A 12,067-nucleotide genomic window follows, 5' to 3' on the forward strand; every position below is an offset into this window, starting at 1 on the left:
AATCACCTTAAACAGCTCAATTAGATCACCCCTTAAAACTTCTAGACTTGAAGGAAAACAGCAGACCTGGCCTCATAATTTAACCCTTTCAGCCCCGGTATCATTCCGGTCACAGAATGACCCTGGTATCACAATGGTCGGTCTACATTAATTGGCATTCTCATCCCTTATTCAAAGCTGCGGTTAGGACGGCAGAAGGGTTACTACAATTGGCCTTCGAACCTTAGGCCACATGCACATGTAGATCTTCAGTATGAGGGAGGAAAAGGCTCTACTTTCATGCCCCCTCAGGTATTATAACCTGGTAACACTCACTAACCAGGCTTATATAATAAATAAAGTTCATCTTAATGATATCAAGATTGCTCAACTGGAGGACTAACCGCTGTTACGATGGTGGGAATGGGACTTCTGCCCAAAAGGCCGGTATCAAACCCTGACCTCGCTCGAGGGTCAGGAGCATTAGCTGAACGTGGACGGGACCCCTGCGGAGGGGGGAAAGTTTCAGCTGTGCCGTGCTATCGAAGGGGCTGAACGCTGAGCGCTGATGCGGTTGTGTTCCTTAGATATCAGCAGTGTGGCTCAGTCGGTATCACTCTTTCATCCGAGTCAGCAGGTTGTGCGTTGAAGCCCCGCTCGAGAGACCTGAGCACGTAATCCAGGCTGACACTCCCCAGCGCGGTACTGAGGGAGCGCTGCACTGTCGGAGGTGCCGTCTTTCGGATGAGACGTTAAACCGAGGACCCGTCTGCCCTCTCGGATGGATGTAAAAGATCCCATGGTACTATTCTGAAGAAAAGCAGGGGAGTTCTCCCTGAGAGCTTGGCCAATATTTATCCCTCAACCAACATCACTTTAAAAAAAACAGATTATCTGATCATTATCACATTGCTGTTTGTGGGACCTTGCTGAGTGCAAATTGGCTGCCGTGGTTCCTACATTACAACAGTGAGTACACTTGAAAATAGTATTTCATTGGCTATAAAGCGCTTTGGGACATCCTGAGGTCATGAAAAGCACTATATAAATGCATGTCTTTTTTATTTTTTTTTGTTTCTTATGGCAACTGATCGATCCATGAACTCAGACGTTCAAAATTGCCCCTCATCCCCCCCCCCCCCCCCCACTGCAGGATGAGGTCCTTGGCACTGCTTTGTGCAGGCGTACAAAACACTGGCCACGACGGGGGAGAATCTGGCAGCACATCCGACGGACCACATCGTGGCATCAGTCCCAGACTCTCGGAGATGTCAAGACTGAAAGGAGCAGAGGAAGAAGCACCCGGCCCCACTTCTGCCGTGAACGTCCTGCGTGGTGGAATCCAGCGCGCCCCCGCCCCCCACCATTTCTGACCCCGCGTATGCCCCAAAAGTGGCGTCACAGGCTGCTACTGAGGTGGATTTTTGAGGCCAATGTATTTAAACAATGAAAGTACTAAAACAGGGTTAGCTAGAACATAAGTTTAAACTGACGCAGCAAGGAACACTGGCCTGCAGTGTAGTTGTAAACAATTTTACAACACCAAGTTATAGTCCAGCAATTTTATTTTAAATTCACAAGCTTTCGGAGACTTCCTCCTTCCTCAGGTAAATGTCAACCCCAGTCCATCACCGGCATCTCCACATCATGACTGCAGTGTAGTGGCAGTGAAATTGTAAACCTATTCTCTATCATCACACAAAAGAAATCTCAACCACCCCTCCCGCTGTGTTTATTAACCAAAAATACTGGGAAATGAAGTCAAGATGAGAAAAGTAAATTGCGCAGCACAAATAAATTACAGTACAGATAATAAGGGAAAGAACAGCGAGTGCTGGAAATCTGAAATAAAGACAGTGCTGGAAGTACACAGCAGGTTCTGTAACGGGAAAAGTCAGGCCACCATTTCAGGGGTGGGCCTCACATTGGAACTGGAAGATAAGCAAGGCCCTTTGCAGTGTTGAATAAAACGTAAAGGACTAGTCAACTGCTCCTTCACCATGGTAGTGGGCATACCCAACTCTCGACTCTACTCTGTCGTTCTCCCCTTCCCTCTTCCTTGTGTTCATTCCTGCCATGGACGTCGAGATCAGTTTCTTCATGGTTGTCTAGGTTTCCAAGTCTTCCTTTCCCAAAGTCCACCTGTCCCAAGGTTTATCTGCCTTTCACTTCCCATCCAGAACCTCTTTCCACATCTTTTATAATGTTTATCAACATCCTCTTTCCTTCTCTATCTGGCTCAGCGCATGTCACCTGCATTCTGTTTTGGTCAGCTCTTTACTGTCTGATGCCTGTGGTGGATTTGGCCCCTTGCTATTGGCGGCACTGCCTGCTCTGTTGTACTGTCAGGTGGGGCCGTTCCTTATGTACGCTCATATCTTAAATAGCAACTTGCATTTAATATTGCATCTTTAACATAAACGTCCCAAGGCCCCTTCACAGGTAAGCATCCAACAAACTGGACGCTGAGCCAGGGAAGGAGAGATTTGGAAGGGTGACCAAACACTTGGCCCAAGAGATGGATACAGAACAACACTTAACTTTGTTTCAAAGAAAATGTTGCAGTTGCAGATGTGAAACATCTAATAGAGGGCAGAACAAAGTACCTCTGATCTGTGACACTGAGTCTAAAACCGTACAGAGAACGGAATTTGGCACAGAGCAGGGACGGGGAGGGGGGGGGGGGGGTGGTGGATGTACCTTAGGAGAAAAAAAAGACTTGTGAAAAATTGTATTAAGGCCAATTATTTCAACTATTGTGTGGTCGTATTATTCATCTGTTCTATTTAGAGAGTACATTTGTTTCAATGCAGTCTGTCTCCATTGTTGCAGGATATCCTGACTCCTGCCCTTTTACCAGCTCTTTGTTTAGATGCTAGATTTAGATGTATTGCCATTAGCCACTGAGACTGGCTGCTCCTCTCTTTCATGGTGGCTCCATTTCAAGGCCAGGGTCTTTTAGCAACCACAGGAAGTCTGAATCAGTCCAGTTTGGACATTTCATTGTAAATCCTGCAATATCAGATGAAACAGAAACTGTACTAAAAACCCACAATACTGGACTTCAACTGTGCAGTTTCCATTTTATAAAATGCTTTAAAAGACAGGGTGGCCTGCTCAATAAATGGCCCATCCAACAGAACAGGTGGCAACCCTATAGGTGGGAGGAGAAGCATTGGACAAAACAGGGCAATCTGGCAGATACAATGGAGCTGATGTGACTTTGAATTGGCTGCCAGGTTATTGGAACTGGTGTCTAAATTGATGCTGGCATCTGCCCAGCCAACAGGCGGATGGATCCTAGTGCCTTTTAGAGGTCAGGTTTCATCTGATACCAGTCCCGATCTGGCCTCCAGTGCACAATATATAACCCATGCCATTTCTCTCTTTGTTCTCCTGAGCTAATTTTTCTTTCTCTCTCAATGTCACGGTATGCAGCGTCTCCCGACCCACCTCTTGGTAGCCCAGTTTCCGTGTCTCTTCCTTATACGTGCCTCTTGACTTTGCTATTTTTCTGTTGCATTCCAAAAATGTCTTTATCTTTCTCTCCACAGAGAAAATTTTTTGACTTTACCGCCTGGCAATCTGGTGGAGCCAATTGCCCGCCCGATGTAGAAGCTGTCCGATTTTCACTCCGGTAATTTCAATGAAATGAAAAGCGGACGGGTTCCCTAATAGGCAGGCAATCCGCTGTGTCAGAGAGTGACAATGATAATTTACCACCCCCCCCCCCCCCACCGCATAGAACCACAGACATTTCGGCACAGAAGGAGGCCACTCAGCCCTTGTTCCTGTGCCGGAGCTAGCATCATATTGGAGCTATCTACTTTAAATTCCATATCCCTGTTCTTTGCTTGTATCTTTTAATATTCATCTCCTTTAAATCTTCATCAAACTTCCTTTAAAATGTTCTGATCGACTTGGCTTCAATAGCCACTTATGGTAAAGGACCCCATGTTCTAATGACTCTTTGCGTGAAATCATTTCTTCTAGTCTCCCCCTTTACGCTTCTAATAACTTACCATAGAGGTTTACAGCACAGAAAGAGGCCATTAGGCCCATCGTGTCCGTGCCAGCTCTTTGCTCGAGCAATAAAAACTAATCCCACTGCCCTGTTCTCTCCTGGTAATCGTGTATCTTCCTCTGCTTCAAATATTTATCTAATTTTCCCTTAAAAGATGCAACTACTCCCTACAGCAAAGCCTCAAACTTCTCCTAACCTCACTCACTTCATGACAATTTTAAATTGATGACCTTTCATCATTGACTCCCCAACCACAGTTTTTCCCCTATTCACCATTCATAATTTTAAAAAAAAGACTCTTTTAAAATCTGCTCTTGACCTTCTCTGCTCCAGTGGCAATCGTCCCAGGATCTCAAGTCTCTCCTCACAACTATAGTTTCCCATCTCTGGCAGCATCCTGGCAAGTCTATGTAAGGTACTACATAAATACTTCCATTTATGTAGTACCTTTAAAGGAGCAAAACATCCCAAGGTACTGCAAAGTTGGGGTCAGAGCAATCCCACTTAGTAATTTACCAAGTAGCTGAAATAACCTCTCACTATTTACCCTCGCAAGACATTTAAAAATGTGATTAGATTTCACCTTAACCTTCTCCGCTCTCCTGAGTACAGTCTTTTCAAGTTTCCCATCATAACTATATTCTTGTTCCATTTTGTCCTCGCCGTCATTCTCTTTGTATTCCAGCTATACTGCACAAGCATCTGAAACTCATACTCACTTAGGTTCAGGGAAACAGGAAAGGCTGTTGGAGTCAGTCTATGTGCTGGGAGGTTTAGATTACTTAGCTAAACGCGAGTGTTGACTCTTCGTTTGTAGCTTTACGGCGTGTTGATTGTATAACTGCTCCAAGAAGCAGGCCCCACAGCTTCTCCTCTGGGGGGCCCCCGGTTCTGCGGAAACTGCCCCATTTGCGCTGTGGAGCAAATTCCACGAGAGCCAGACCAATCGGAAAAACAGCTGCAGATGTGGTTTACAGTCGTGATTTTGCTTCAAGCAACTGAAACAGCGGCGGCTGGGAAAGAGCCGTACAGGTCAACAAAAAGTCAAAAAAAAGACCCGTTGTTGGCCACGGAAGGAGCAGCTAAGCCATTCATCACACCAGCTGCCAGGAAACATGGCAGCCTCCCCCCTCCATCAGAAAAGGTGGCTGCCTCTCCCTCCACCAGGAAATTTGGCTGCCTCTCCCTCCACCTCCCACACCAAAAAAACATGACCATCTTTCCCTTCGCCAGTAAACATGGCCATCTCGCCATCCTGCAGAAAACATAGCCACCTCCCTTCCATCAGAAAACATGGCCACCTTTGAAACGATGGCTGACTCTGCCACTCCCAGCAATGTTTGCATTGATGCTGGGGTGGTGCTGTCTCTGGAGGTGGCCACAGAAACTGCCTCTTTAAATGGGCCTTGAGCCACTGCGGGCAGCCATGCCACCTTGTTTACTGCTCTGTCATCAAAACTGGGGCAACTGGCAGTGACAACGTGTCAAAGTAAATGCAGCATAAATGAGCACAGGACTCGCTGTACTCTTTATATAAACCTGATGTGAATATCCCACCTCACAAATCCAAATGAAAGTCGGGGAAGAGGTGTGAATTTCCACTCTAAAATCTGACTGGAATAAACTGCAGCAGAAATTTACAGCGCAAGTACAAAATAGGTCAGGTCTGGATATCCCGTGGACTCTTGTGATGCTTTTATCCTGGATTGTTCTGAGGGAGAAGGTCCTCTCCCCTCCATGCTCTGCCCTTTCACCTTTCGATCAGGTGAGAATCATACTGGGCACTGTTGTGAAATGCTGAGACTTGACGACCGCAATTAGAAAACAAACACGGGGGGAAACTGGCTTCTCGAATTTAGTTAAGGAACCGCTGGCCCCTAAACTAAGATGTGGAGATGCCGGTGATGGACTGGGGTTGACAAATGTAAGGAATCTTACAACACCAGGTTATAGTCCAACTGTTTTATTTGATACAATAAAACAGTTGGACTATAACCTGGTGTTGTAAGATTCCTTACATTTGTCATCCCTAAACTAAGGGCAGAGTCGTCAAATCACAATCGGGTGTGTGTAAGATACCATCTGTTCCAAATAGGTTGGGTTGTTACTACAAAAGACCACAGCTGACAGGAGTGAGAGCGAGGCAGCAATTTAAAGATGTGTTCGGAATTCTCGTGCCATTTCCCCGAACTTTAATCTTTTTCCCTTTCCCTTTCCCTCGCTCTCTCTCTATTTTGCCATGCCTTGGTTGTTTTCACGAATACTGTCTGGATCGAGACAGTGTCCAGAAAAGAAAAAAAAATGGATTGGAGCTGAGCTGATTAACAATGGCAATCGTGGAAGTCCGAAGCGGGACAGGGCATTGCAGTGACCTTAAACAGAGGGGACGGAATGGAGCGGAGATGAAACCGAGGCAGCACTCACTTTGCTTATACATGGCACTGAGCAGCACGGTATCAGCTCTAGACCAGGCAGGGAGGAGGATTTCATTGCATCGCGGTGAAGCCCTGTGCGTTCAAACACATGCATTGAACTCTGCGCATCAGTCACAAACGCCAGTGTGAATTGTAGGGCTGTGAAGAGCTGAGATAGCGACACATTAAAATGTGGACTGGCTGCACAGTTGCAGCATTAGTGACAGAATTAGGTTTCACTTTTAAAACCTTACCCTTTGTCCCAGGACTTTACACAAGCTACCTTTGAACTGCAGTTGATATGGATCATTCCAGGTGACCTTGTGCACGTGGTACCAATGCAGGTACATCTATTTTGGTACCCAAGAGATTGCTATGGCAATAGAGGCACAACCGTGCACAAAGAGTTGGGGGGAATGGGGGGCGGACATCGGGACAACCCTGGAATTTGGTACACAGCCCGTATCAAAAATTTTTTTTAGAGTCGTCTTCTCTTGAACTGAGAAGACTGAGGTGGGGATTTGATGGAGGTATCCAAAATGATATAAAGTAAACAGAGGCGGAGGAGGGGTCATTTTAAGCCAACCTTCCAGGCGTGAAAGAGGCAGGTTCAGGTGAGAAGCCCATTTATACTCTTCTTTGACTCAATGGAGATTAAATCGAGGGAGTTGTACCATTAGAAAGATAGACTAGTACCATGTGTTTTGAGGTTAACTGATGGAAAGAAAACCCCTTTTTAAAAAAAAACAGAGCATTACTCACGGGTGAAACGCCAATGTTTCAGACAATTGAACCTATCCTTTACTTCCTAATTTACACTGTACCTGGAATGGACCTGCAACAGGCGAACGGACCTGCAACAGGCGAACGGACCTGCAACAGGCGAACGGACCTGCAACAGGCGAACGGACCTGCAACAGGCGAACGGACCTTGCCTTAGATGAATGAGTTCACCTGTTTGCGGATTCATTTTTGTGTACCTAATTTGACCCTGAATATAACACCATACCAGGGGGAGCGGGTTTATGCACACAGCACTTCAACAATAAGCAGATCTGGAGCAAATGAAGAGTGACCCCTCACTGTTCCTCCAGCAAGCACAAGACTTCAGTGCAACCAGCCCCTACAGCAGCAAAGAAGCCAGAGTGGTTACTTGCAGTGGAGGCGGAGCGGGTTAGGAAGCAAAGAGCTGCTTACAGCCACTGTGTGGGAATGATGGTGAGAGGAAAAGGGAAGCAGAGAGAGAACAAGGGAGAGTGAGAATGAAAGGAAGGGGATAAGAGGGATAGAGAAAGGGAATGGCATCGGTAATGATTCAGAGAGATGGGATATGATAGCAAGGGAATAAGAAAGATGGAAAATGAGACAGGGAGAAAGGAGGAATGGCAGAGAGGGAGAGAGACTGAGAGAGAGGGAGTGCGCAGTCCAGGTTGACAAAACGTCAGAAATTGCATTCATGGCCTGGGTTCCAAAGTGCGTTGGACTGTCTACGACAGTTTCAATGAAAATATCACTCAGCGCCATTAGTTTACACTGTTGGGCAGATGTTACATATTCACTCTCTTACACCACCTATTTGTGCATCGGGGGTGCATACCAGGAATTTGAACATGGATGCCCATGTACACTGCAGGACTTTTCTTCCATTGAGGTTATTTGGGCACGCCATTTTTAAAAATTATTCGTTCATGGGATGTGGGCATCACTGGCGAGGCCAGCATTTATTGCCCATCCCTAATTGCCCTTGCGAAGGTGGTGGTGAGCCGCCTTCTTGAACCGCTGCAGTCCATGTGGTGACAGTTTTCCCACAGTGCAGTTAGGAAGGGAGTTCCAGGATTTTGACCCAGCGACGATGAAGGAACGGCGATATATTTCCAAGTCGGGATGGTGTGTGACTTGGAGGGGAACGTGCAGGTGGTGTTGTTCCCATGTGCCTGCTGCCCTTGTCCTTCCAGGTGGTAGAGGTCGCGGGTTTGGGAGGTGCTGTCGAAGAAGCCTTGGCGAGTTGCTGCAGCGCATCCTGTGGATGGTACACACTGCAGCCACGGTGCGCCGGTGGTGAAGGGAGTGAATGTTTAGAGTGGTGGATGGGGTACCAATCAAGCGGGCTGCTTTGTGCTTTGTTTAATGGATGGAAAATCCTGCAGGGCGTGCTAAACTCCCGGTTCTGCATAGGGAACTTGAATTTGTAAAACCCACCTTTAAATTTAAAGCTTGTGACTTTTTGCCAGTGCACAATGGGGGTGAACGGCCACTGGAGGTGGGGGTGGGGGAGAGGGAATCTGTAAAGCCGCAGAAACCCCAGGTAAAAATATGTAAAGCCCAAAGTTACAGTGGATGAGTTGACAACTCCTGTGGAAATCCGCCCCCAGTTTCTTCTTCCTTCCCTTCAGCTTTGAAAGGTGGACCAGCCTTGATGCAAGTGTGTCCTTTTGTCTTTGCAAATGCAGAAGGAACTGTTGTGCGTTTCCAGCATTTTCTTACCCCCCATTTCGCTCCCATTACCATTCGTAAACCTATCGCGCTGTGTACGCCACAAATCATGAACGCATTCATTGAGGGCCTCTTGTCGTACAAGGTGCCTTGGAGTGTGTAAGGGTTCAGTTGGCTAACGACCCATTCGCCCACAGTCCTTTTGTTTTTATTTCAATGTTCCAGCACCTGTGATTTTTTTGTTTAAATCAGACTCCCTTTTAATTCCACACAACCCCTCGGTGTCCGAGGCTGCATTCTCTCTATAACTGCAGCGCTTTCCTCTCACACCGACTCTGCAGTCCGAGTGTAAGCGCAGTCTGAATCCAGAGTCCGGGCTCAAGCGGACACTAAAGCGAAGAGAAAAGAGACTGACTGCTTCCCTTCAGTTTGAGCCTTGATACCCAATTCACACTCCACAAGTTTAGTGTTGGTGTGAAGCCCAAACCTCTTAGTACTGAATCTAAACTCACAGCGTGAACGCACTATGAATTCATAGAATCTTACAGCACAGAAGGAGACCATTTGGCCCATCATGCCTGTGCCGGCCCTTTGAAAGAGCTATCCAATTAGTCCCCACTCCCCCTGCTCTTTCCCCAGAGCACTGCAAATTTTTCCTTTTCCAAGTAGATATCCAATTCCCTTTTGAAAGTTACTATTGAATCTGCTTCCACCACCTTTTCAGGCAGTGCAGTGCAGATCATAACAACTCGTTGTGTAAAAAATTGTTACATATTTACATTGATTTATCAAGACAAATTGGAAGACTGCATAACTATAAAGCTTTTCTCTAATATATGTCCGTTAACAATAATCATGGGGACAAGGTCTTATTTTTCTAATTTGTGTTATTTTCTTTCCCTCACAACTTATACAGAAAGACATCTCTCTCAAGAAGCCCGCGACTCCGAAAAGTAGAGTATTGGAAGCCGTCGAGGAGACTCTTACCTTGGGCAGGATCGGGAGGTCCAAACACGAGGGTGTACCTCAGTATGAAATAGTTATTCCACACGTACAGCAGGTTGTCCCGCGGGTTGTAATCCACAGCCGCCACGTGCTGGTATGGGTTGGGAAAGGGAATGTCGACGTATTCCTCCCTGTTCAGGTTGGTGTTGTACGTATAGTCGATCGAGTTCTTGCCTGTCTCGCTCTCGTTGTCTTCGTACACCGAGCGCACGACGTACAGGACGCCGCAAATCATGAAGGCGTTGGAGGCGGACCTCTTGTCGTACGAGGTGCCCCAGGTGCCCTCAAAGCGCAGCGTGTAAGGGTTCAGCTGGCTCACGACCATCATCCCGTTATTCTGCTCGGTCGCATAGATGACCCACAGCCCGTTCTCGTCCACCGCCAAATCTATGTCCGACTTGCCCCCCCACCTGTAGGGGGAGGTGTCGTGGTAGTTGGCGTTGGCGATGATGGCCTCGCCGCTTTTGATCCTAGTCCTCAGGTCGTACTTGACGATGTTCCTCGTCCGTTCCTTGTTGAAGAAGACGGCTCCGTCGTACACCACGAACCCGGTGCCGTCGACTCTGTGGGGCAGCTTGTACGTGGTGGTGTGGCGCCCGGAGGTGAAGTCTCCCACCGACGCGTACTCCATCAAGGTGTCGGTGCGGTACGGCGTCCACGGCATGTAGTAGATCTTGTCCCCGGCCTGCAGCGGGTCTTTACACCAGGCACCTGACTGCTGCTCAGCCTCAGTCACGTAGGCCGACTCCACAATCCCTTTCAGCGTCCCGGGGCAAACAAAAACTAAGAAACAGGGAAAACCGGGAAGAGAACAAAACAAGGAATCAACTGACATTTTAAACACACGCAGAATCACACGCAGCTCATTTTTAATATCACAGCACAACGGAAACATTGAAAATTAAGATTTTACACATCAAAGTGTGACCGATAAATAGGTGCGAGAATGTCGGTTGTCCATGTTTTTTTTTTTGAGAGTTCGGGAAGTGAAACTGGAGTTGGAGGAGGAGGGGGGGGGGGGGGTTGGGTGAGAGGAGTGGGGGTGGTGAAGTAAGGGGAGTGGAGGGTGAGGTGAGGGGAGGAGGAGAGGAGATGGGCGAAAGAGGTTATCGTCATGTTTTACAATAGAAAGCTAGAGGTGGAAAGCCAGTGGAGAACAAAAAGACGACAGAAGCAGTGCGTGAGTTAAACCCAGGAAGCCCTGTTAAGCCATGGCATGCTATGGAGAAGGTTCTGGAAGCCAGGCAGATGACACCCACCGACACAAGAAAGCGCCTATGGGTGTGAAAGAGATATCCTCCAGGACACCAGCAACTACACCCACCACCTTCTTAATGTGTAGCTACGTCACTGGATCAGACACAATACAAACTACTGACCTTTACATTCATTATCTGTTCTGATTATAGATTCCCTGTAGGAACACCAGAGTAGGGGGTTGGGGGGCGGGTTAAGGGAGGTTAACAACCATATGCCACAAAACAAGGATCTGGGTTCGGGACTGTGTATGTTATTTACCTTTTTGCTCCACTTCTATTTTAAGCATTGGAAGAGAGAATGAGAAAGAGTGCAAGAAAAAAAGAAAAAAGATTAACATGATTTATCCATCATCGTCAGGTCCGCCATACTTCAATACGTTGGATCATTAACAAGTGTCGAGATAGGTGGGAGTTAAATTAGTCCCGCACCGTCTTTTTTTGACACCAGTCACACGACACCTGCATTCCAATACCAGGGAGCAGGCACAGCAAGAATTAATCACCATTTGAGCTTATGTATATGGCTGTGGGTTGGATTATTGCATTAGTGGTATAATATAAAACCTCTCAAGATGTTTTTTTGTTTAAAACCGTAACAGCAACTCAATTTTGCAGTGCCACTTTACGTCTCGAAACAACACCACAATCATCCACATTAACCAGGCGCGTTTCATGCTGACACAAAGGGGCCAATCATGGCCACATCACAATGCGTAAACGGAAAGCACAGCATCGATGCACATTCTCACCGCTGTACCCCGACATTCGTTCGTTAACAAGCTCTTCAACGCGTTACAAGCAGCACCTAAATGCAATTACATGTAACTTATCAAAGCTCCCCATTCATTCAATCAATTGACCGGTTTTAGATTAATTTATCAGTTTTGACTTATTATTCGGAAAGGCGAGAAGCCAAATAGCTTCGCCGCGGCAGCTTATTGCATTTCTCGAAG

The 12,067-nt window shown here is 46.9% G+C and overlaps 1 protein-coding gene across 6 annotated transcripts in view; it reads right to left on the reverse strand.

Annotated features, from left to right (window-relative positions):
• The window catches only part of adgrl2a (adhesion G protein-coupled receptor L2a), a 400,733-nt gene that overhangs the window by 75,708 nt on the left and 312,958 nt on the right, over window positions 1-12,067 (reverse strand). For all 6 annotated transcript variants that reach the window (XM_067989840.1, XM_067989839.1, XM_067989841.1 and 3 more), the window contains one exon: window positions 9,838-10,638. In XM_067989840.1, coding sequence (XP_067845941.1) covers window positions 9,838-10,638 — 801 coding nt within the window. The remainder of the gene's footprint in view (window positions 1-9,837; window positions 10,639-12,067) is intronic.

The sequence above is a fragment of the Heptranchias perlo genome, chromosome 9, assembly GCF_035084215.1.
Source record: "Heptranchias perlo isolate sHepPer1 chromosome 9, sHepPer1.hap1, whole genome shotgun sequence".
NCBI classification, from domain to species: domain Eukaryota; kingdom Metazoa; phylum Chordata; class Chondrichthyes; order Hexanchiformes; family Hexanchidae; genus Heptranchias; species Heptranchias perlo.